The sequence below is a fragment of the Aquarana catesbeiana genome, linkage group LG13, assembly GCF_042186555.1.
Source record: "Aquarana catesbeiana isolate 2022-GZ linkage group LG13, ASM4218655v1, whole genome shotgun sequence".
In the NCBI taxonomy this organism is placed as follows: Eukaryota; Metazoa; Chordata; class Amphibia; order Anura; family Ranidae; genus Aquarana; species Aquarana catesbeiana.
The window spans coordinates 134252657-134277565 of record NC_133336.1 but is presented as its reverse complement, the minus strand read 5'-3'; the positions used below and the strand labels follow the sequence as shown (position 1 = coordinate 134277565).

Sequence of the window (24909 nt, the reverse complement as noted above, 5' to 3'; positions counted from 1 at the left end):
GTTAGTGGTGCTTGAGCTGGGATACGATGGGCACGCTCGATGGCAAACAATCTGTTAAAGGTATCGGCCTCCATATTTTCACTAAGCCATAACTCCAGGAAATCTTCAGGATGCTGACCCTATGCGCCTTCCGTGAATCCTACCAGGTGAATGTTATTTCTGTTCATAAGGTCCTCCATATCCGCCATTTTAGCAGTATGCTCAGAAAGGGCCTTTTTAGAGATCTGAGCTTCTATTTCCAAAGGTCTGACTGTGTCCTCCAGAACAGTGGTTCTCAACCTCAGTCCTCAAGTACCCCCAACAGGCCATGTTTTGGGAACTTCCCTTAGATAAAATTGCTCTTACAAGTACCATGTCATTGATATTGATTTAAAGCAGCTGTGCAAAATAAAGGAAAACCTGAAAACATGGCTCGTTGGGGGTACTTGAGGACTGAGGTTGAGAACCACTGCTTCAGAACACTGATACGCTGTTCAGCGACAGCTGTCCGCTCTCTCACTTTTTGAACATCGTGCTTCGGAAAGGAGAATTCTAACTTCAGTCCTTCTATGTGGTCTGTCACAGTGGACTGGCAGAGATGTATAGCAGCCATTATCTGTTTAAATAAGGGTTTAGGATCCCCCTTCCCCTCCTGCTCACACTGTGCAGACCTATCTCCCAGCCGGTCCAGTGACTTCCCCTGGGTTTCGGCCCATTACATTGGGTGAGAGGACTCACCCAACCTGGTGCAGCATTATTCTCCATGCCCCTGACCTGGAGCTGTGTGCTGTGTATCTCCTCAGCCATGTCCGCATGGCTGCCGACACCATCTTGGGGTCCCCAAGCAAACATTGCCAGTTGCTATCCCAGCGGTTTAGACACCGCCTGTCCATACTTCACCATCCCAGCAGACACCGGAGGGGTCACTGACAGTTCTCCGAGCCAAAGGAAGCTAATAGCGGGCACTCTGCTCATAGGATCATTGTAGCTCTCTCTCTGTGCTGCCTACATGTCCAGCGCCTGTTGAACTGTTCTTTACTTACTTTATTCAAAAAAGGTTAGAGACTCACTTTAAAGCTGAAATGTAATCTTTTTACATTTAGACTCCCTCTCCCTTTCTCAAAATGCTAATTATTATTATTATTTTTATTATTATTTTTTTAGAAAACCCTTTATGTTGTCTGTACATACCTTATTTTAGACCCAGTGATGTCATCACTGTGTTTTTATGTTTCTCAATGCAATGCAGGCAGATCATGGCTGGTGGGAGGGTCCGGCAGGGTGCTGTACATAGCTTCCTGAAAACATCACAGCACCCCATCTTAGTACTCCTCTCAGGAGCCCTCAGCCCTGATGCAAATGGTAAGCGGTCTCTTTGGAGGAGGTATGCAAATATCAAAGAGCCTTGATGAGTAGATAGTCTGGAGAAAGAGGCAACCCTAGGCAGGTTTCATTTACATGCAGACTGCCATGGACAATGCCCACATGTCATGCTGAGCCTCCAAGATTGAAAGAACTGAAACTACTGAATAAAAGGGTGGACCAGACAGGCTGGGGACAAAAAAACTAGATGATGCTAGATGTTCCACTGCTAGTAAATGACTTGCTGCAGATTTTAAGATACGCACGATAAGCAATTTCAGTAAAGGAGAGGATCCTCTACAACTGTGCAAGACTGAAGGTAAGGCTGGAGTTCAACATTAATATTAAATAACTTGAAATTTAAGTCGTAGCTTCCTGTCCACTTGAGTCCTGCTGAAAAAAGCCTGAAGTTTTTCTGTTGCACTACAATATTAAATATTAGGAAAACCTGTATGAAAAAGTACTGACCCTGCAAATGCTGAACCCTCTATTTAAAAACAGTTGTTGCCTGACTATTAGGTAGAGCCAAAGGCTTCATACTTTCACTTACCCTGCTGGTTATGGAGATCAAGACACTTAACACAAGACTGACTTCACTAGCTGCATGCTTGTCCAGGGTTTGTTATTCAGAATAATGAGGACAGAGATAACCAGGCAACAAATATTATTAAAAGGAAGTGGACTATGACTGAGTTTTTTTCTCAGTAAGGTTTTGTAACTATTTATACATCAGACAAGTTCCACGTTAGCAGTATGTGGACGATTGTAATGTTAATGAACTATAAAACTATTGGTGTTATCTTGCAGCTTATCTCTTTAGAGTGATATAAGATAATATGTGAACATTTGATCTCTATCTGGCCTGGAACAGTGAAACACAAGAAGCTGGCAGAGACTTTGCTTCCTTGTAGCTGTACCTTTGTCACAGTCTTTCCCTGTCTCCTGATCACATGTATTCGGATCCTCTGCACACCTGCAGACCTACTTCATTTAGAAGAAAATTGGATCAAACTGAACAAACTCACAGGTCAGTGTCTCCGAGTGTGACAATGGCTACCAGTGACAGCACTGCTCCTCGGGTCACCTTCTTAAATGTAGAAAAACAAGACGATGAAGACAAGACATCCAAGAACCTGGGGAAACTCACAGTGAAATATAACCGCAAGGAACTGCAGCGCAGGATTAAACTAGAAGAGTGGATTGACGCTCAAATACAAGAACTTTACCAGACCAAGGTGAGGTTACAGCGCATGATAGTTTTTCTTTACTACTAAAGTAGTCCACCTTGAATCTTGTGGCTCAATAGCCAAATTCTATATACAATGCATTGCAGATTGCAGTAACTGCGTTGATACTATGATAATTGTGTCGTATCATGTAATATTATTAAACTGGATAAAAATGCTTGTCAGTTGTTATCAAAAAGAGAAAAGTCTAGCATTTTTTCCTGGCAATTACACAAAATTGTTATGAATATAAATTGCAGCGCTAATAAGTCTAAACAAAGAACAATAGTGATCTACTATCATAAATAGCCCACAGTCTTCAAAATATATGTGACAACATAACCAAATATCATTGATAAATTCATGTAATGCATAAGCCCTGGTGCAGCTTTGAAATTGCGCTACTTCAGATAGATCAGTGCGATTTGTATCACCGATTCTATTGCAACTTGCGACTTCATTTAACAGAAGTCTATGCAAGTCACAATGAAAATCGGAAAAAAGTAGTGCAGGAACCTTTTTCATAATTGCTGAAACATGAGTTGTGGCGATATGAAATGTTCCATTGCTGGCAATAGATGCGACTTGCCATGCGATTTGACAGTTTCAAATCGCATGATAAATCGCACCAGTGTGAACGAGGGCTTAGTCCACCATGATGAATAGTGATTAAAATAAACAATAGTCCAATCACAATAGGCCCATCCAAATGTGTGTGAACTTCCTTCATCAAAAATCCAAAAACTAATATTTGTGTTTTACCTTCCACCAAATATGAGACTGCGCACTCACCACATGGACGTGCTGCTAAAGAATGAAGCAGCAAAACAAGTTCAATCTGTGATCCCTGGATCCATCCACTCAATAGGTTTGGCACTGTTAAAATCCTCTTCTCTCATGGGAGGCAGTATATGCACTAAGCACTCATAAGACACCAACAGCCAAGAGATAATAAAGCTATATAGTGTAGTATTTATTTTAAACCTTGTGTTACAAAGTGCAAAGCCAGTACTTTTAACCACTTCAGCCCCAGGAGGATTTACCCCCTTCCTAACCAGAGCACTTTTTGCGATGCGGCACTGTGTCGCTTTAACTTGCAATTGCGCGGTCATGCGACGTTGCACCCAAACAAAATTGACGTTTTTTTTTCCCACAAATAGAGCTTCCTTTTGGTGGTATTTGATCACCTCTGCGGGTTTTTATTTTTTGCACTATAAACAAAAAAAGAGCGTCAATTTTGAAAAAAAGCTATATTTTTTACTTTTGGTATAATAAATATCCCAAAAAATATAAAAAAACAATTTCTTCCCCATTTTAGGCAGATATGTATTCTTCTACATATTTTTGGTAAAAAAAATCGCAATAAGCGTATATTAATTGGTTTGCGCAAAAGTTATAGCATCCACAAAATAGGGGATCGATTTATGGCATTTTTATTATTATCTTTTTTTTTTACTAGTAATGGCGGCGATCAGCGATTTTTATCGGGACTGCGATATTGCGGTGGACAAATTGGACACTTTTGAAACATTTTTGGGACCAGTGACATGTATACATCGATCCGTGCTATAAAAATGCACTGATTACTGTATAAATAACACTGGCAGGGAAGGAACACTACATGGCGATCAAGGGGTTAACTGTGTTCCCTAGGTGTGTTCTAACTGTAGGGGGGATGGGACTGGCTAGGGGAAGAGAGAGATCAGTGTTCATACAAATCCCCTGAAAGAACTGGGATTTGTGTATTTACACACACAAATCCCCATTCTCGTTCTGTAAGGAGCAATCGCAAGGTGCCCGGCGGTCACCGCGCCTGCCGGGCACTCGCACCGGCTCCGGGGACACGCACACCTCCGGAGGTGTCTTAAAGAGCTGATGGCTCGCGCAGGGGAGCCAACCTGCCGCAGTATAACTGCGGTGACTGATCCGGAAGCAGTTAAACCTTGTGGTACAAAGTGCAAAGCCAGTACTTTTCAAACATCCGTAAATAAAAGAGTTAATCCAAAGCCGCATGTAAGCACTTACATCAAATGCTGCCACAGACCTGATTGCTGAGGGCTGCTTGATGTCACGCTCTATGTTCCTTTCAACGCGTTTCCTGCTCCTGCGCATCCTCAGGGGCCTCAAATACAAGAACTTTACCAGATCAAGGTGAGATTATAGCTCATGGTGTTTTTTCTTTACTGCTAAAGTAGCCCACCTAGAATCTTGCAAATCTAGCCAAATTCTATATAAAATGCATGTAACTGCACTGATATTATGATAATTATATCTTATCATGTGATATTATCAAATGTGATAAAAATGCTTGTGAGTTTTTATCAAATAGGGAAAAGTCTAGAATTTTTTCCCTTACAATTAGACAATATTGTTAACTTTGGTTATTGAGATCCCTTTAGGTGAAATACTATTTCACATGGGATGGCAGTGCACCTGTCATGTCATGAAAATACTACTGGATAAAAAAAAAAAAGAAAGTGAAAAACATTAAGTCTACCTTAGGGCTTTTTCACACTGGTGGCCAGGGGGCAGAAGAAAACAAGCAAGACACACATTTATGCATGTAAAATAATATCCCCCTGAGTCTAACCTTAGGTTTAACAAGTAAAAGTAAATATCTTTTTGAATAAATACGTTGATACTAAGAAAATACTGTATGTTGGAAATAGAAGGAGTATAGAAATAGTTGTATCCTATCCAGTGTTTTATTTCATTGTGTCACTTATTTGCTGCCATATACGTTGGTTTATTGTGATATTCACAGATGATTTGTTTAGATATAATTAAACAGCAAAACTCATTTAAAATGGGATTTGTGACCTATAATAAGACATTTCAATTTTAGACTAGCCATAAATAGACGGTACGAGCAAAAAATAGCCTAGTGCCTCCATTGTTAGTCTCAATAAGCACAAAAAAGAAATCAGAGTTAAAATAACACTCACCATAGTAATTCTGAAACAAAAGAACCCATTTTAAATGCAATGCTATAGAGGCAGCATTACATATAAAAAATTAAGGGACAGCTATTATACCAGCTATTTTAACTAACAGAAAGTGATGAATCCAGAGAGAATCCAAGAGCAATCTGATAATCCTAAAAGTGTCATAATATATGATTATACAATACTAGAAAGATAAGGCTGTTTGGTTACTGAAAACTGGGAGGTAGACTAAGGGCAAAAAACGGAAAATTGTATACTCACCTTTCCGTAATTTTCCTCTCCTGACGCATCTTCATGGCAGCACACACTGGGTTGTGACTCTGCTTCCACAACCTGACAGGATTAGTCTAGCTATAAAATTTGAAGAGAGACGTCCCCCCCCCACTATTCTCTGTATATATAATCTAGAAACAGGGAGGGTTCCTGTGTGCTGCCATGAAGATGTGTCGGGAAAGGAAAATTACGGAAAGGTAAGTATACAATTTTCCATTTTCTTGACACCTTCATGGCAGCACACACTGGGAAATAACTCGCCAGACGGGTGGGTGCAAGAAAAAATGTAAGTTTATTATTATTAAAGAGCTGTAGAATTGGCTCTAATGATGGATCTGCCAAAGTCTGCTGATGTTAGCTGAGCAGAATCTATCTTGTAGTGAGAAATGAATGTATTTCTGCATGACCAGGTCGCTGCTTTACAGATTGTTTCTGGTGAAACTCTACAGTATGCTGCCCATGAAGTCGCCACTGCACTGGTTGAGTGCGCCCTGATGCCTTCCGGAATAGCCAGTTGACGAATAGGGTATGCCTTTTTGATAGAGTTAACCAGCCAGGATGCAATTGTTCGGGAAGTTGCTGGATGACCTTTCCTAGGCCCATGTGGAATTGTGAGGAGAGTATCCGACTTACTGAAGGAAGCTGTGGCTTCCAGATAGTTGGTAATGCCAGTTTTCACATCCAATGCATGAGGTTCGCCTTGGTTGTTAGTATGGATGGAAGGATGATATCCTGATTGTAATGAAAAGAGGATGATACTTTGGGAATGAAATGGTCCGAGGGTCTAAGTACCACTCTATCGGGATAGAAGATTAGATATGGTTTCGTTATCAATAATGCTGTAAGTTCCGAAATTCTTCTAGGCGTTGTAATGGCGATAAGGAAGGTTAACTTCAAAATCAGGTTCCAAAGAGAGATTGACTCAGCCGGAAAAAATATCTTACTGACTATAGAAGTTAAACTAACCAGTCGGTAGTTATTTGGCTTTGATCCCTTTTTAAATATAGGCACCACATTGGCCTTATGCCAATCCAGCGTTGCTACACATTAAATAGTCTCTAAAATGGTTTATAAATAACAGAGCCTAAATATTTGAGGACATGTGAGTGTATGCCATGTTGTCCAGGTGCTTTTTTCACCTTAGTTTTGTATAAAGGTTTTTGGACCATATCAATTTTGGATCATTAGCTATGTCAATACTATTCAATAATCTTTGATCAACTAGCGCAACTCAACTAAAACCAATAATAATAAAATTAAAAAAAAAACAAACAAACATCCAGTTGCTGCTATACCACAAAACGTTTTCATGACACTTCCTAAAAAATAAACCCTAAATCCAGTCGAACAGACTGATTAAATCCCATTAAAGAGGAAGTAAACCCTGATGGTTTTTACTTCCTCTTTATTTCCCTGCAAAGGTAAAGCATAATGGGCTACTATGCATCGCATAGTAGCCAATTATGTGTCACTTACCTGAAACCGAAGCCTGCGATGTCACCGCTGTCCCCACTAGCAGCGAGCATCCATCTTCACCCCTCTTCCTTCCAGGGCCTCGAACTCCGGCTCTGTGAGTGGCCGGAGTAGCATGACGTCACTCCCGTGCATGCGCGTGGGAGTGCCAGTCACGGCATGACCCCATTAGAAACGGCGCATGAGCCATAGACTTCGACACACAGCTTTTTTGTAAACATCTCCTAAACCGTGGGGGTTTAGGAGATATTTACAGCACCTACAGGTAAGCCTTAATATAGGCTTACCTGTAGGTAAAAGTGGTTGCACAGGGTGTACAACCACTTTAATAATGGGTCTCCCTGGGAGCTTATTTAAGCTTTTATGAATCTTAGGTAGAAAATAAATAATTGGGGTTCTACATGCTACAGGATTCAAATAGTGTGCCTCTTTGTTATTAAGCACATTTTTCTTTTTTCTTTTCTTAATCAATTTATCTAACTTGGACTCATATTCAATCATGGGTTTTCTGTTAAGCACCTGGGAAGTATCTTTATCAGATAGTTGCCCTATGGTCAGTTGAATGGGCTTTGGGATGCTTGGACCTGATATACACAAAAAATATCTGCTGAAATGTCTCAAATTTTGTCTGAGTCATAATTACTTTTGGTATAAGGATCAATATTTTTTTACAAGAAAAGGGTGTTGCCATGGGGGCTAGATTTGGATTGGGAGGAGGAGAAGGGTACTGATAGAACGCTCCAAGGAACTTATTTGTTATGAAAGATTCAAAGTTGACCTTGTGCTAAGTTGGAAGGGGGATATGGCTTCCTTAGAGGTATTTATGGAGAAGATGAACAGAAGTGCTAAAAATATTAAGTTAAAATGGACTATTAACTGCGAAAGTAGAATTTTTGGGGATTTGGAGATACAGTATATAAAGAGCAAGATCAGTTGTATAAACCTATAGTATCTCACAAAAGTGAGTACACCCCTCACATTTTTGTAAATATCTTTTCATGTGACAACACTGAAGAAATGACACTTTGCTACAATGTAAAGTAGTGAGTGTACAGCTGGGATAACAGTGTAAATTTGCTGTCCCCTCAAAATAACTCAAAGCGGAGCTCCACCCAAAAATGGAACTTCTGCTTTAAGTGTAGGTGACCCCCTGACATGCCACATTTGGCATGTCATTTTTTTTGGGGGGGGGGAGCAGGTACCCTGTTTTTACAGGCACCCAGCTCCCACTTCCTCCCTGGTGCCGCGGCGTCGGAAGGAAGACCACCTCTTCCTCCTCCCTCCCTGCAATCTTCTGGGACACATCACAGGTACCAGAAGATTGCCCGGCCAATCACAGCACGTAGCGCGGCTCGCACATGCGCAGTGCGTGCCCAGCTGTGAAGCCACAGCCAGGAGCCCACAGTAACAATGCCGGCACCACAGAGAGGATGGGGAGAGGAGCAGGGCTCCGTGCACCCACATCGCTGGACCGTGGGACAGGTGAGTGTCGGATTATTAGAAGTCAGCAGCCTTCTAGCCTTATATTATAGGGCAATGTCCTTGGTGAGGATTTTGAATTGGTGCCATGACTCATCAAATAAAATATGAGTCTCTTTGGAACAGATAATGGCAGGAAGGAAGTTGGCGGGAATTCCTTGGATCACGAGTGTAGATAGGGGCCTTTCAAAATGGCCATCACCTTTAACTCAGAGTACATTAGCGACCTGGGATAAATTAAATGAACTGGGAGATTATCACCCCTGACCCCATTGGAGGGGTACCCATGGTTCCCTCCGGGAGAAGAGGTGGGATCTTTGGGATCATAGGGGAGGGATGGAGACATGACATGTGGCAAATTTGCTCCACATGGAATGCTAGCCTCCCTCCCAGATTTGGCATTAAGGCTGGGAAAGGTACCTATGCTGGAGTGGAGATACCATCAATTGGTGTGTTTTTTCAATAAGCTGAAACCATTAATGAGGCCATTAAACTCTCTTACTGTATTTGAATCTATGTGTGTACATATATCAAGCCCTAGACATTTGCTGTCGCAAATGTATAGACTGGTCCTTGGGACACAAAATAAAACAATTCCCTTTTTCATTAGAGAATGGGAAGGGGAGTTAAAGCAGGGGCTCTCTAGGGCACAAATTAAAAAGATTATTGACCTAACACACTCTACATCTATAAGTTCATGGATTCAGGAGATGTCATATAAATTTCTAGCTAGGTGGTATCGGACTCCAGTAAGGCTGGCACAGATGTACCCGACCGCAGATCCTAGGTGCTGGAGGGGGTGTGGGCAAAAGGGTAGTTATCTCCATCTATGGTGGTCCTGTCCCATGATTAAGGTATTTTGGGAAGAGATTGCTCCATGGGTCGAGAGGTTGTCCTCTCGACCCATGGAATTAACACCCTTAAATTTTCCATTTCATTGGACACCAATGTCGATTAGATCATATAAGAAAAGTATTACTCCACATCTATTGAATGCAACCAAATTGTTAATGCCCAGGCTATGGAAACAGACTAGATGTTGGACTGGAAAAGAGAGGTCAATTTAATAATGGAGGCTGAAAGATGGGTACATACAATTAAAGATAGAAAGGAAAAATTTAGGGTAATATGGGCAGGTTTTGAACAATGCTCAATGTATATCGTGTAGAGTAATAATATATAAAGCCGCATGGTCTCTGGGCTCGGATGCCTCTGGGGGGGAGGAAGAGAGGGTTTTTTTTTTTTTCTCTCCCTTTCCCCTTTCACCTCCCTATCCCCCCCTTTCTTCCATTTTTCAAGGTGATATAGGTAGGGGGAAGGAGTGATGCACTTGATGTCGAGGAAGGTGGGATTAATAATGGGAAGAGGGGACAAAGCACATAGGGGGGAAGGGTAAAGGAAGGTGGATATATAGGATGGGGGGGTAGAAGGAGTAGATATGGTTAAAGGAAGATGAGGTGTATATTCACTATAGATAGGTAAGGGATGGAGTATGTCTTATAGAAGCCTCGTAATTATTAGTATTATTTTTTTTTTGTGTTTGTTTGTTTTTTCTTTTTTGGATGTTAAGAGTAATATGGACATCACTCATAGAAGCCTCTTAAATTTTTTTTCTTTCTTAGTTTGGGTGAATTGGGAACACATTTAATATAAGGTATTTGGAGGAAGGAGGAGGGGTGGAGGGAGGGGGGAGAAGGGAGAGTTTCCCCCTTTTTTTGGGGAGGGGGATTGAGAAATGGATAACAATGTGTTGACTCTTTGTGATAAATATAAATATGTTATGAAGGTGGTTTTAATGGATATGTTAAATTTAATAAAAATGTAATAATTAAAAAAAAAAATTAGAAGTCAGCAGCTACACTTTTTGTAGCTGCTGACTTTTAAATGGGTGGAACTCCGCTTCAACACGCAGCTATTAATGTCTAAACCGCTGGCAACAAAAGTGAGTACGCCCCTAAGTGAAAATGTCCAAATTGGGCCCAATTAGCCATTTTCCCTCCCTGGTGTCATGTGACTCATTAGTGTTACAAGGTATCAGGTGTGAATGGGGAGCAGGTGTGTTAAATTTGGTGTTATCACTCTCACTCTCTCATACTGGCCACTGGAAGTTCAACATGGCACCTCATGGCAAAGACCTCTCTGAGGATCTGAAAAAAAGAATTGTTGCTCTATATAAAGATGGCTTAGGCTATAAGAAGATTGCCAAGACCCTGAAACTGAGCTGCAGCACGGTGGCCAAGACCATACAGTGGTTTAACAGGACAGGCCTCACTATGGTCGACCAAGGAAGATGAGTGCACGTGCTCAGCATCATATCCCGAGGCTGTCTTTGGGAAATAGACGTATGAGTGCTGCCAGCATTGCTGCAGAGAATGAAGGGGTGGGGGGGTCAGCCTGTCAGTGCTCAGACCATACGCCACACACTGCATCAAATTGGTTTGCATGGCTGTCGTCCCAGAAGGAAGCTTCTAAAGATGATGCACAAGAAAGACCGCAAACAGTTTGCTGAAGACAAGCAGACTAAGGACATGGATTACTGGAACCATGTCCTGTGGTCTGATGAGACCAAGATAAACTTATTTGGTTCAGATGGTGTCAAGCATGTGTGGCGGCAATCAGGTGAGGAGTACAAAGACAAGTGTTTATTTCCTACAGTCAAGCATGGTGGTGGGAGTGTCATGGTCTGGGGCTGCATGAGTGCTGCTGGCACTGGGGAGCTACAGTTCATTGAGGAAACCATGAATACCAACATGTACTGTGACATACTGAAGCAGAGCATAATCCCCTCCCTTCGGAGACTGGGCCGCGGGGCAGTATTCCAACATGATAACGAACCCAAACACACCTCCAAGACGACCACTGCCTTGAAAAAATTAAATAAAATATTTACAAAAATGTGAGGGAGTGTACTCACTTTTGTGAGATACTGTAATTATTTGAAACCAACCGATCGCAATACTTATTTGCTATTGGATAGTTACCATCATAAGTCCTGGTTACTGTCATGAATCTGTAGTAATACTTTCATGCCCTGTCTGTCTGCTTACCTCTGGTCTGTGTATCAGCCTTAGGGCCTGCACTCTCACACCTGCATGGTTAAGTGATCTTCCCTCAGCATGGCTCCACCCTAGCCTCTACAAGATACACTACTTAACATCAGGCTGTCCAAGCCTGCCTTGCTGTTCAATATTGTGTGTTTGTCTTCCTGTGTGTCTTGCTGTGTGCTCTACATCTGATTCTCTTTACCGATTCTTGGCTTGTTCTTGACTGTCTCTGCTTCATATCCCGACCTTTGGCATGTTCCTTGATTATCCCTGCCTGCTTGTTGACCGACCTTTTGGCTTATCTCCTGACTATCAATTGTTGTCCTGGTCTGCTGCTTCCTCTCTATCTTCCAGTAGCCTACCGTGAGTGTGAGCTAGGAGACCCTGGGGGCCGTGACCTGGAGCCAGTTGCAGCAAAGTCCATCCCCACCATCAGGGGCCCTGGTGAACACCTGCTGGCTCTTAGACTCCATGGCCTGGGGAATCTCATGCTCTAGCTCCCAGTGTGTTCCTTGTTGGTCCTCCAGAGGACCTGCTTTCCTGACCCCAATGGGGTGCATTTGTCACCTGGCTTCAGGTGACCTGACAGTTACTTAATATACCTAAGGGGCAATTTGTAAGGAATTGCTCTAGAGAGACAGACAACAGTCAGAAATATTAATAAATAGATTTGTAGAAAAGTAATATAAGCTGAAAAAATAAAGGTGATGAGTATGGACAGAAACAAATTGCTTCAAGATGGAAGAAAACAGGGGTCACAAAATTAAGAATTTAAGATGGTTCTAGATTATAATATGCAATTTAGACAGGTTGAAAAAATTGTTAAAAAACATTGGAACATCTTGTTGAAAGATAGAGTATTGGGTCCAATTTTACCAGCGACCCCAGGGTTTATATATAGAAAGGCATCTTCATTGAGTGATAAACATTGTTTTGTTTTTTAGTGGGGTTTCATGCATGTGGTAAGTGTATAGCCTGTTGCCATTCTAAAGATGATATAAAAAAGCAGAAAGAATTTATGTCTACCAGTATTGGAAAAAATTATAAAATTAAAGATTTTATTACCTGTTCCACCATTGGTGTTATAAATATGCTAGAATGTGGCTGTGGGCTACAACACATTGGATGCACTTCCAGAACTATACAGGTTAGGGCAGCTGAACATATTAAATATTAAGGAAGGGGTTATTACCCACAGTGTATCTAAACATTAAATTGGTTCATAATAAAGTAAAATTTGGGGCAATTGAAAAAGTGGAGAAACATTGAAGGGGAGGATAACTACATCAGACAATTAAGCAGGAGAGAATCTTTTTGGATTTTTGAGACTAAGGTTCTCCCATCCAGAGGTCTTAATGTGACGTTTGATCTGAGCTACTTCATTATTGACCTCTGAGAGGGGGTGCCCCATTTTTAGCCTATTTTTTGTTTATTTTATTTTGTGTGATCCTTGTCCTATTTTAAATTTTTTTTTTTATACTTTACAATTTCTAATAATTGTTTAGGATCTTAAGTAATAAATACATTGTTTATAGAGATGTGTTTTAATAGACTATGAGTTTAAGATGATTGCAGTATTGATTAGTAAACTTGTAAAGGTGGCGCAAGATGATTTATATACTTATCAGTTGCTCCGAGTATACCTTGTTATGTGGGAAGTTTTATTGATTGTTTTTTATTTACTGATATTTCCGGTTGGTGCATGAGAGTGTGGTATCTCAGAAAGTTTTTCTTACTATTGTGCTTAGGGTGACACCGGGGGCAGTCCCAGCCCATGCACTTCTGGGAGCAATAGAGTAGGACGGGCTGCTGGGATGCCAGCCGCTTTGCATATTTCCGGGAGTCATACTAATGGATAGTGTATATTTTAAGACCTGATGAAGGGAACGACGTGTGGTCCCCAAAATGCGTTGGCTCCATATTCCTAGTGGGGACACTATAAAACTTAAGAGAGGTTCTAATCTTTCCCCACTCTCATACAATGTGAAAGGATCATTGACTTTACCTTATCTCCAGAGAACTGGCAAAATAGTCAGGAAAATCTCCCTGATCCAATTGGGGCAAAGCTGAAAAATCCCAACAGAGGGTCTGACACAAGCTTGTCTGACTGTTGGTTTTTGAGCCATATGCATCCTTCCTATGCCTTATTTGCAGCTCTCAGCTAGCTTAAGGATTTTAACATACTGAGGATTCTTCCTAGTTTATCCCAAACAAAAGGAAACGTGGAAGCCAGCTGGAATTGAAAAAAAACTTCACTAAATTCCATGTATCTGAATAGTAAAAAAAAACCCAATGTAATACCACTGTAACTGTAACCATGTTCAAAAATCTCTTATTTCAGTCTCTTATATTAGTCTTACCCATGCCTTTATTTTGAAATTGCATAGGCACTAATTGTAATCTTTGCTCCAGTTGGTCTCTATTGACATTCAAAATCAATGTTTAGTTCCAAAATGATATGTTATTCTATTCCAACATTTTGTATTTCTCACAACAGGAGGGGCTGCGGGATGAATCTGCAGAGCCAGAAATTGATATTGATGATCTTTTGGATCTTTCAATAGAGGAGCAAAAATGTAACCTACAGGTACAGACCTTCAATTTTTAATTGTAAAATATGTGAAAAATGACTTCCAGTATACTACTTGCAAAAAAAAATAAAAACTAATACAAAAGGCTCTGAAGTTACCACTTATTTAAAATTAATTTATGAATACAATCAAAGTTTTAAAAAACAAAACCGAGTAAGTTTTAGCACATTGTTAGAATTTGAGTGTTCAAACTAATTGGGAGAATTAGGGAATTATCTTTAGTTTTTAGTACTTTTCGAATGTTTCCAGAGGGGGTGCAGTGTCAGCTTCAGGGCCATGGTCTGTCTAGATCAATCTGCGAGGACAGATGTAGACGTTCCATCAAATTTTCTGTGACCTTTATCATTGGCAGCTCTTCTTAATATCCTCTTTAGTTTGAAAAAAAATGGACTGATTGCTGATCAAATCCCTGAGTTTTGAAGGGTCAGGGCTTTTGGGTCCATAAGCTCAATGTTCTCTGTCAATAAGGAGTTCTGCCTCAGGGTGGGGTAGGGGGGCATTAAAATTCCCTGTAAGGTTGGACTAAGATATTGAGGGCCAGTAGCTTCTGTTAGTCCCCTCACCATTGTGTTATTTCATCTATTGCAGTTTTCCAGGTCGTCATTGGACATTATAGCAACTCTAATTCTGTGGTTAAGTTCTGTGGTAGTAAGAATGTTTTTTTACATTTCAAAAATACTGTAAATACTTTTGTTTGGGTGTCTTAATTCTGCTTCTAAAGTGGTCGGTTCCATCATTTATGTATTTTTAAGTATCTGAACAAGGCTTTGGAGATCATCTATTGTAAGTAACGATCGTATGTAAGAGTGTACTTCCCAGGCTACTGTATATCCACTGGTTCTTTGACAGAGGATTGGGATATGCTTCCTGACCCAAGGAGGAGAGCAGGGGTTGTAGGGCTGTCCTTGCCTGAAGGATTCCAATGTAGTTCATGTGTCCAACATGTTCTGTGCCACATGAGAGGAATAGAAAAAAAAAACAGCATCACGACTTCCCAAAATGGACCTAAAAGTAATTGAGGATGGGTCTCTTCCCTTATTCTCCCCTATCATGAGCTGTATTGCTGAGGAGAGGGGGAGGCATACATGAGAGATTAAAGAATACCCTTTCAAAATACAATGCTCCATGAATCTAGTTTGTATACTTGTGATTTTTTTTTGCTTCTGGAAACATCTACACTTCTGAGCATGCTCAATTAATTGATTGGTTTTGATGGTCACAAATGTGGGAGCCCTGATATACGGGTAGCTCTCGCCTTGTGATCTTCATCTTATGAGTAAATTTTGGTTACAGTGAACTGCATGTGGGTTTCTGTGAACCAGGTGGAACAGTCTATGTTGGAGAGCCTAAAGCGGAGTTCCACCCAAAAGTGGAACTTCCACTCGTTGTACTCCTCCCCCCCTCCGGTGCCACAATTGGCACCTTTCAAGGGGAGAGGGAGGAAGGATACCTGTCTTTCATAGGAGACAGGAGCCTCAGCCATGGTATTGATGTCACCGCCCAGGCTCCCTCCTCCTCCCTCCTCCTTCCCTGGCCGCCGGGCCAGTAGGAGAGAGAAGCAGAGCCTCACGCATGCGCAGTAGGGTACCCCTACTCGCAATGGAGGTGGCATGCACCCGACAGCTGATGGAAACATCAGCTGCAGTGCCGACATCGCTGGACTCCAGGATAGGTAAGTGTCTGATTATTAAAAGTCAGCAGCTGCAGTATGTGCAGCTGCTGGCTTTTAATCTTTGTAGCGGTGGGCAGACCTCCGCTTTAATAAACTTTACCAAGGCTTTTAAACAGTTAATAGCTTTTTTTTTTTTATTTTGAGGAGCAGCCAGCGATTACTGGGAGGCTGCTCTCTGAGTTGGAGGATTTGTGAGGAGGTGCGCCTATAGCAAATAATATTCTATGGTCTATGTGCACCTTAACATGCAGCTAAACCCACATATGTTACAATAAGGAAAATTTTATGAGGATATCTCAAAGATTTATAATAAAATTAAGAAATATGTAATAAGAACACATGTAGTTGAGCATTTCACGGTACAGTAAAAATAGAATACGGGGGAATAAATGCATACAGAGTAGGACATGTGTTTAGTTAAACCGTATAGATATGTAACAAAGAGTAGCTGGCTTCTAGAACATTGAGTCATCTCCCTCATACGCTGCAACAGCATAACCGGGTGTGCTTATAAAAAATGACCCTCTCCAAACAGGATAGTGTGCTATACCTGTAGGTAAATAAGAGAACCAGAAACTTCACTAGGTGGAAGAGTGGGTTTTATGTTAAAGTTGGCACTGCCTCCACGCAGGACAGGGCCTCTGTGAACAGAGGGGATTCCTCTCCTAGGAATTAACCAATAATTTAATCAAAGTAACTGGGAGTGGAGAAACTACTGCAACCAACATATAACATTAACCATAAGTATATAGATGCACACCACTATGGTAATAATACAAGCTTTATATAGGAAAAGATTATTAATAGTACAAACATCCAGTGAACAAACAGGTAATATCAGCAAAGGGCCCAACAAGAGTCCTGGTGGATGTGTGCACACAGGCCCGGATTTACTCCCTTTGCCGCCCCAAGGCCGAGTCCTTCAATGCCGCCCCCCCCCCCACACACACACACACCACCATTCACGTCCTTTATCGATGACTGCTACAATAGATCAATTAAAAACATATCTCCACACATGAGAACACTGAAAATAACTGGCTTTAATTGTACAGACTGAAAATACTTCAGGGTAAGCGCGCGAGGGGTAAGGATTTTTCGTGGGCAATTTTTCAGGGCAATCGCTGGTGTTGGTGCTTCAATCATCCCCCAGGACCATGGTTGGTATGGTGTCAGGATGATTGAAAAACACTATTTCTATCATTACATTGTAATATAAAATGAAATAGTTCAACTCACCATAATGCAGAATCATTGGGAGCCCTGAGCGTGTCACTTGCCACCATCTCTTGTCACTTGACACGCTGCCTGCCACCAAGTCACTTGCCACGCTGCCTGCCACCAGATGGGGATGTCACTTGCCACGCTGCCTGCCACCAGATGGGGAAGTCACTTGCCACACTGCCTGCCACCAGATGGGGATGTCACTTGTCACGCTGCCTGCTACCAGATAGGGAAGTCACTTGCCACGCTGCCTGCCACCAGATGGGGATGTCACTTGCCACTATGCCTGCCACCAGATGGGAATGTCACTTGCTATGCTGCCTGCCACAAGATGGGGAAGTCACTTGCCACGCTGCCTGCCACCAGATGGGGATGTCACTTGCCATGCTGCCTGCCACCAGATGGGGATGTCACTTGCCACGCTGCCTGCCACCAGATGGGGAAGTCACTTGCCACGCTGCCTGCCACCAGATGGGGATGTCACTTGCCACGCTGCCTGCTACCAGATAGGGAAGTCACTTGCCACGCTGCCTGCCACCAGATGGGGATGTCACTTGCCATGCTGCCTGCCACCAGATGGGGATGTCACTTGCCACGCTGCCTGCCACCAAATGGGGAAGTCACTTGCCATGCTGCCTGCCACCAGATGGGGATGTCACTTGCCACGCTGCCTGCCACCAGATGGGGATGTCACTTGCCACTCTGCCTGCCACCAGATGGGGATGTCACTTGTCACGCTGCCTGCCACCAGCTGGGGATGTCATTTGCCATGCTGCCTGCCATCAGATGGAGGAACAGCAGTGCGAGCAATGAGAGATGTCATCTCTCTCCCCCGCTGCCACACCACATTACTGGTGTATGTATCTATCATTACATTGTAATATAAAATAAAATAGTTCAACTCACCATAATGCAGAATCAGCGTGTCACTTGCCACCATCTCTTGTCACTTGACACGCTGCCTGCCACCAAGTCACTTGCCACGCTGCCTGCCACCAGATGGGGATGTCACTTGCCATGCTGCCTGCCACCAGATGGGGATGTCACTTGCCACGCTGCCTGCCACCAGATGGGGATGTCACTTGTCATGCTGCCTGCTACCAGACAGGGAAGTCACTTGCCATGCTGCCTGCCACCAGATGGGGATGTCACTTGCCACTATGCCTGCCACCAGATGGGGATATCACTTGCCACGCTGCCTGCCACCAGATGGGGATGTCACTTGCCACTATGCCTGCCACCAGATGGGGATGTCACTTGCCACTATGCCTGCCACCAGATGAGGATGTCACTTGCCACGCTGCCTGCCACCAGCTGGGGAAGTCACTTGCCATGCTGCCTGCCACCAGCTGGGGATGTCATTTGCCATGCTGCCTGCCATCAGAAGGAGGAACAGCAGTGCGAGCAATGAGAGATGTCATCTCTCTCCCCCGCCACCACACCACATTACTACCTACGATTTTTTTTTAAATGGCGCCGGGCGGCGCAATCACGCTACTGCGCATGCGCCCCCCGGCCGAGCGTGTACGAGCTTTCCAGAGCCCGGCTCGCGGCCATCTTTTCTATGGGCATCGGTGCCAGTGCCCCTAATAGGCTTTAATGGGCTGCCCGAAAGGGGGGGCGGCTGCAAAGTCGCCGCAGGAGCAGCGCCACCCCTTCACCACTGCCGCCCCGAGGCCTCTCCTCGGTGGCCTTGTGACAAATCCGGCCCTGTGTGCACATATACCTGGATATATATATTTATTAATAAAGATATATCCAGATTAATGTTGCTGGGGTTCAGTTGCAGGGGTCCCTTAGGATGATCACAATGTGGCATCCGTCTTTGTGTTGCAGACCTGAAGACAAGATCAGTGGTGATGGGGAGATCCTTCAACCATTGTCCTAACAGCCGGCTGCACAGATTCTCACCAGCAGAAACCATAGTGTGGCACTGGAACTCAGAGTCAGTCTATCTAACTTGCGTAATAGTCCCTAGTTGTTTCTAATCTGTCACACAAATGGATATCGAACTACCAAAAGTGGCCATCAGATGCCTAACCTGGCTCTGGCCTATTGAGCCCTGAGCTAAAACTAGCTATAGAATCCCAGACCAGAAGGGACGGGATTAACAAAAATAATAAGAGCTGCATATAAACTCTATTGCAATAAACAGGTTCACCTACTAATATACTGGAAGATGACCACTACAGACATACAGTAGCAGAGACCTAGCTATCTGGCACTGTGCATGTGAGATAATAACAATGGGATAGAGATACATTTGTCACAAAAATTTTGATACACACGCAAGAAGCTATGGGCATCTGCAGTTAAACTATTAGAACATGCAAATATTTGCCTAATAGTCTCTGCTTTTGGCCTGGGTGAAATACAGCAGCACCTGTGCCTACTTCATAACTCTGTGATAATTATTTAGCACAAGCTATTTACAAATACAGACAGGGCAACAGATACTTGTATGTGTGTAGTAGAAACCACAGATCAAATGCTCACCCAAAAAGGGAAGTTCCGCTTGTCTGCCTCCTTCCCCTTCTCTTTAAGTTTTCACACATTATTTTTTATGGGGGGGTGCGGGTATTTGGTCTTAACACTTCTGGTTTGACACATTCCACTTCCGTCAATGTGGTGATCTGTGCAGAAGTTCAACCCCTCCTCATAAGGGTCACCATAACTATTGTCCCCATTGGAAGATTTTCCCTCGATTCCTGTTATGGTTGCAACTCAAAATTTGGGATTTTCATTCACTTTCACGCTTGGTGATAACAGAGAGAGGGTGAATGACAGGTGTCAATCTGAAATTAAAAAAAATCCTTCAGTCATACTTTCAAAATAAAGGAGCTTTATTCATGAAGAGAAAGGTGTGCAGTGACATGTTTTGCGCTCCCCTTATTATGAATTACATTGCATAGTGATGCAGACTAGATATTAGACTGAGTTTATACATGAACCATTGTGTACAATAAAAAGTATAAAAATGGTGATTGCTGGAAGCATGACACAAAGATTATACTTTATATATTTGTTTTGCCAGGATATTCTTCAAGAATGTATCAGACCTACACAAGTAAGTTACACTGATTTGAACATGCACATTTTCAAGTAAAAGGTGCCTTTTAAATACTTTGCATCAAATTACCCTCTAGCCATCAGAAAGCCATAAAAAGTGCAATAACCAAGGATTGTTGCTTGGACCTTAATTTTATTTTTCTTCAGTTTTCTTAAAGGGAGTGTACAGTAGTACACTCAGGAATAAGTATTGTTCAAAATGTGTTTTATTTATTAAAAAGTCAGGTAAATGTGAAGCATCGCTTATAAATTGTTAACCTTTTGTCAGGTCACCTGAGGCCAGGTGACAGATGCACGCTGTTGGGGTCAGGAGTGCACGCTAAGGTAGTGGACCTTACGGCTGACTGCCATGGATGGAGCTCTGGGTGGTTAGGGAAAGCAGGTCCTCTGGAGCACCAACACGGATCACACTGGGAGCTAGAGCCTAAGATCCAGCGGGTGTTCACCAGAGCCCTTAGTGGTGGGGATGGACTTCGCTGCAACTGGCTCCAGGTTGCGGCCCCCAGGGTCTCCCAGCATACGCTCACAGTAGGCTACTGGAGGATAGAGAGGAAGCAGCAGACCGGGACAACAAGAGATAGTCAGGAGATAAGCCGAAAGGTTGGGGCAACAAGCAGACAGGGGTAATCAAAGAACATGCCAAAGGTCAGGGTATGAAGCAGACAAGTCAAGAACAAGCCAAGGGCGGTAAACAGAATCAGACGTAGAGCACACAGCAAGAAGCACACAAGAAGCCAAACACACAATATTGATCAGCGAGGCTTGGCTGCAGTGCACAGGTTAATATAGTGTTCCCTGTTAGAGGCTGGGGTGGAGCCGTGCTTACTTAAGCAGATAGGTGAACAGGGGTTGGTCTTTAAGTTAATCAAAACAGAGAGGTAAGCAGACAGACATGAACATTACTGCAGACTCATGACACCTTTACTGTTTTGTGACCAGTAGGTGTCAAATGTAGGTCTGGTACTCCAGGCTTTCAGCTTGTTTACTTCTATACTGTGAATACAGAGCTGAATAGCAATTTAAATACGCACTTTAGTTGGCAGGTGCAGTCAACAAGTAAACTGCTTAATGCTGGGCTTTCTTATTAGACAGCCCAGCTTTTACTGCACACATAAAACACTGAGGCAACCTGTATTAAATGTTTATACTGTATGTAAAATAAGGATATTTAATAAACAGTAAAATAATAATCAATATGTTTATAAACCTTAACAGAAATGAATGTAAAATTAATCAAAAACCACTATCATTTCCCTTTTTAAAGCTACAGATTGGCCTAATACTGTCTTTAGCAAAAACGTAAATATAGCTTGTGTGGTAATAACAAATACATTTCTGCTGGAGATAACTAAATTATTGTTCCTGTGAATTCTAAAGTGATACCTTTTTGCTCTTCTTTTTCATTAAAGCTCTATTAACACAGTATTTCTTTTTCTGGCCTGTGGGCCAGATATAGCCCTTTGCTCATCTTTATCCAGCACTTGGACTATTGCTCCCACTGGTACAAGGTACAAGGCACTTTTCTTCCCATTCACTACAATGATGGATGACTACTATTTCTACTGCCACCATCAATGGGGCAAAATTCCTCCCACTGACACCAATGATGGGGCACGATTGTACCTACTGACAATAGGGATGGGTCACTATTCTTCCCATCAAAACCAATGATGGGACACTATTCCTCCTACTACAAATCAATATGTAATTCCCTACTCCCACTGACAACCAAGCCTGGTGCATTTTTTAGTCCTACTGACACTGTGGCATTTTCTACTCCCATTGGCCACAGTCTGGCCCCCCTAAAGTCTGAAGGTCAGTAATCATGTCCTTTGTTTAGAGAGTTTGGAGAAGGGAGTGAAAACTAGTGGGGTGGGACTTTGGGGGCACACAGGTAGTAAAACTATGAAAAAGTAAGAATCATTTTTGAATTTTATTAACTTGAAGTTACAAAAGTGGACATAGTTATTAAAAACAATGCAATATACAAATAACATCCGTATTACATATATCAAGTGGATCCTCCCCTGCATATATTTTCTAAAACCCTACTAGCGATACAGTAGCTAGTACAGTTTTAGAAAATATATGCAGGGGAGGATCCACTCGATATATGTAATACGGATGTTATTTGTATATTGCATTGTTTTTAATAACTATGTCCACTTTTGTAACTTCAAGTTAATAAAATTCAAAAATTATTCTTACTTTTTCATAGTTTTACTACTTGTGTGCCCCCAAAGTCCCACCCCACTAGTTTTCACTCCCTTTATACAAAGCATAGAGACGTTGGCACACTTTTTTCGAGAGTACCTACAGTGTCACCCTGTTTTTAGGTACTGAATTAACTGGGACCTTTTTTTGAATTAGAGAGTTTGGAGACCTCTGTTCTAGACAAAAGTATGGGCCAAACAGTGGATAAAACCCTATGGCTGGCAATACATGGTTCAAATCCATTAATAGGCAGGCTGAATGTACCAAATTGATTGATCGATCAAACTTGGGTACAACCAGCCTGCCGGATTATCTTGCGATTATCGCTAGTGACTGCTATGGCCTCTAGCAATAATCACTGTCTTTTCCCAGCGGGGACAGATTCCCCTGCCCCCGCCAGGAGAAGACAATCGCTGATTCCCCTATCAGCACTGTCTGTGTTAATAGGGGAATCGTGTGGATTTCTTTTCTGCAATCCGTGGTTGCAGGGAAGAAATTTGCATCGTGTATGGCCAGCCTAAGTCCTGCTAACCACAATTAGGAAATCTGGGTGGAGTATATAAATTTGTACCAATGAGTGGACAAATCAGTCAGATTCACTATACAATAGATTCTCTAAGTACATTAAAACTAATCAAATGGACATGAAGTAAAGTTTGGGAACTCTCATTTGAAAATAATATCCTTGCTGCTTACTGCACCACCACGTTTCCTAGATTTTCAGTTTTGTATTTCAGAAATTCACAATGGAACTATTAGAGCGATTGAAGGGATTGCGAAAAATTTCAGCCTTGCAACGCAAATGATGATCCCGAGAAACATTCCTAAGACTTCATTCTTCAGAAACCCATTGTGATACTGCTATGACAAAGCAGAGACGGTGAATTCTTGGACATATATTTCATATCAGAGTTTTAATATGGCAATTCTAACTTAGTATATGAAAAAAGAAATGAGAAGATACTGAGTTTTTTATGTGGATTACCCTTTTCATACTCCAGTGAGCCTGATGGCAGTGCTGCAAATCCAAAAGATAGTGAAGGTGACTGCAGTAAAAGCTGTAAAAAAAGCTGACCTCCAACCTATCCACCATGATGTCTCTAATGACCACTGCTGTGCTTCCATTAGTCCACTGCTTATTGAAAACAGCCTGTTTAATATGACATCATGGAGCCCTTTACATAAGTTCTGAACACATGCTTATCTTCAAGTGATGGAAAATACAGTTGTTTATTAGTTTTCAATGTAGACAATACTAAATGAATGTTATATACAGAATTTCAAGTTATGACTAGTTAGTGTTTTTTTTCCAGAATCCGCTCAGCACTGCCTGCCTTCTGGTAGCTACGAAAAAGTTAACAGCATATACTGTATGGATTCTGGAAGAGAAGGAAGTTGCTGTAAGATCAAACTTCATTATGTATTGTGGCTTGTAGTGGCTACATGAAAACCAACAGAAGAAAGACATTAGTTTCCTTTTGTCCTGCATTTTTTCACCTGGTAAACCTACTGGTAGCACACTTCCTGTCCTAGGGCGATAGTCCTTACTGTAACTATAGAGGAGCAATACTGTCACCCTAGGGCAAGATTACATAAACCTTTCCCTCCCATTTTCTCGTTCACCTACGTTCTATGTTCACCTTTGTCAGAAACAAGCTTATGCAGTCAAGGGGTCCCAGTAAGTATTAAAAAACTGTGCAGCTTTGTAAAATGTTCATAATTGTTGGTGCCTAATCTGTAGGCCATTTGCTCACCCCCATCCCCCCCACACCCCCGGAAGCCTGGCTGAAAACCCCCCATGATCTTCCTTGTTGCTGGGACTCAAAAACCATTGGTCTTTGCTCCTTTAATGCTGGGAGTGGGCGCCCAATGGTTTTTAAGTCCTGGGACCAAGAGCTGAAAACACTTATGTAACTTATAAGAGTCAGCACAGGCAGAGAGCACATGAAGTTATTAGCTCACCAGTTTTCTGGGAGGATCAACAAGTATTTTTTTTCACTTGTTAAATCTCCGCTGTTCCCACTGCCAGGTGAGTCTTCACTGTTCCCATATCACTGCACACTGAAGGGTGCAAGCCCTGTACATCACAGTATTCACAACATAAAGAGCTATGATTTAGCACCAAGAATGGCGTGAAACATGTTAGCTGTATGCTATATTCTTATTTGTACATTGTGGATTGTTGTTGTGAATTTGCTGCATCAATAAAGGTGATTTTATGGAAATGCGGACAGCCAGACTTTCTTCACATTGGTATTTTTTTCAGTTGTCGAACAATTATAATAAAACACTTTCAATTGGATATTCATCACACTAAAAGGAAGAAGTTTATTGCTAATACACTTTAATGATATCTGT

At 42.2% G+C, this 24909-nt stretch overlaps 1 protein-coding gene across 1 annotated transcript; it reads left to right on the top strand.

Moving 5' to 3' along the window:
• The first annotated feature begins 2189 nt into the window (after positions 1-2189).
• PPP1R14D (protein phosphatase 1 regulatory inhibitor subunit 14D) lies at positions 2190-24777 on the top strand. Its single transcript, XM_073610437.1, has 4 exons — positions 2190-2576; positions 14279-14368; positions 20303-20335; positions 23289-24777. The coding sequence occupies exons 1-4, from the start codon at positions 2292-2294 to the stop codon at positions 23355-23357; spliced, it is 477 nt and encodes a 158-aa protein (XP_073466538.1). The 5' UTR covers positions 2190-2291; the 3' UTR covers positions 23358-24777.
• The last annotated feature ends 132 nt before the right edge of the window (positions 24778-24909 follow it).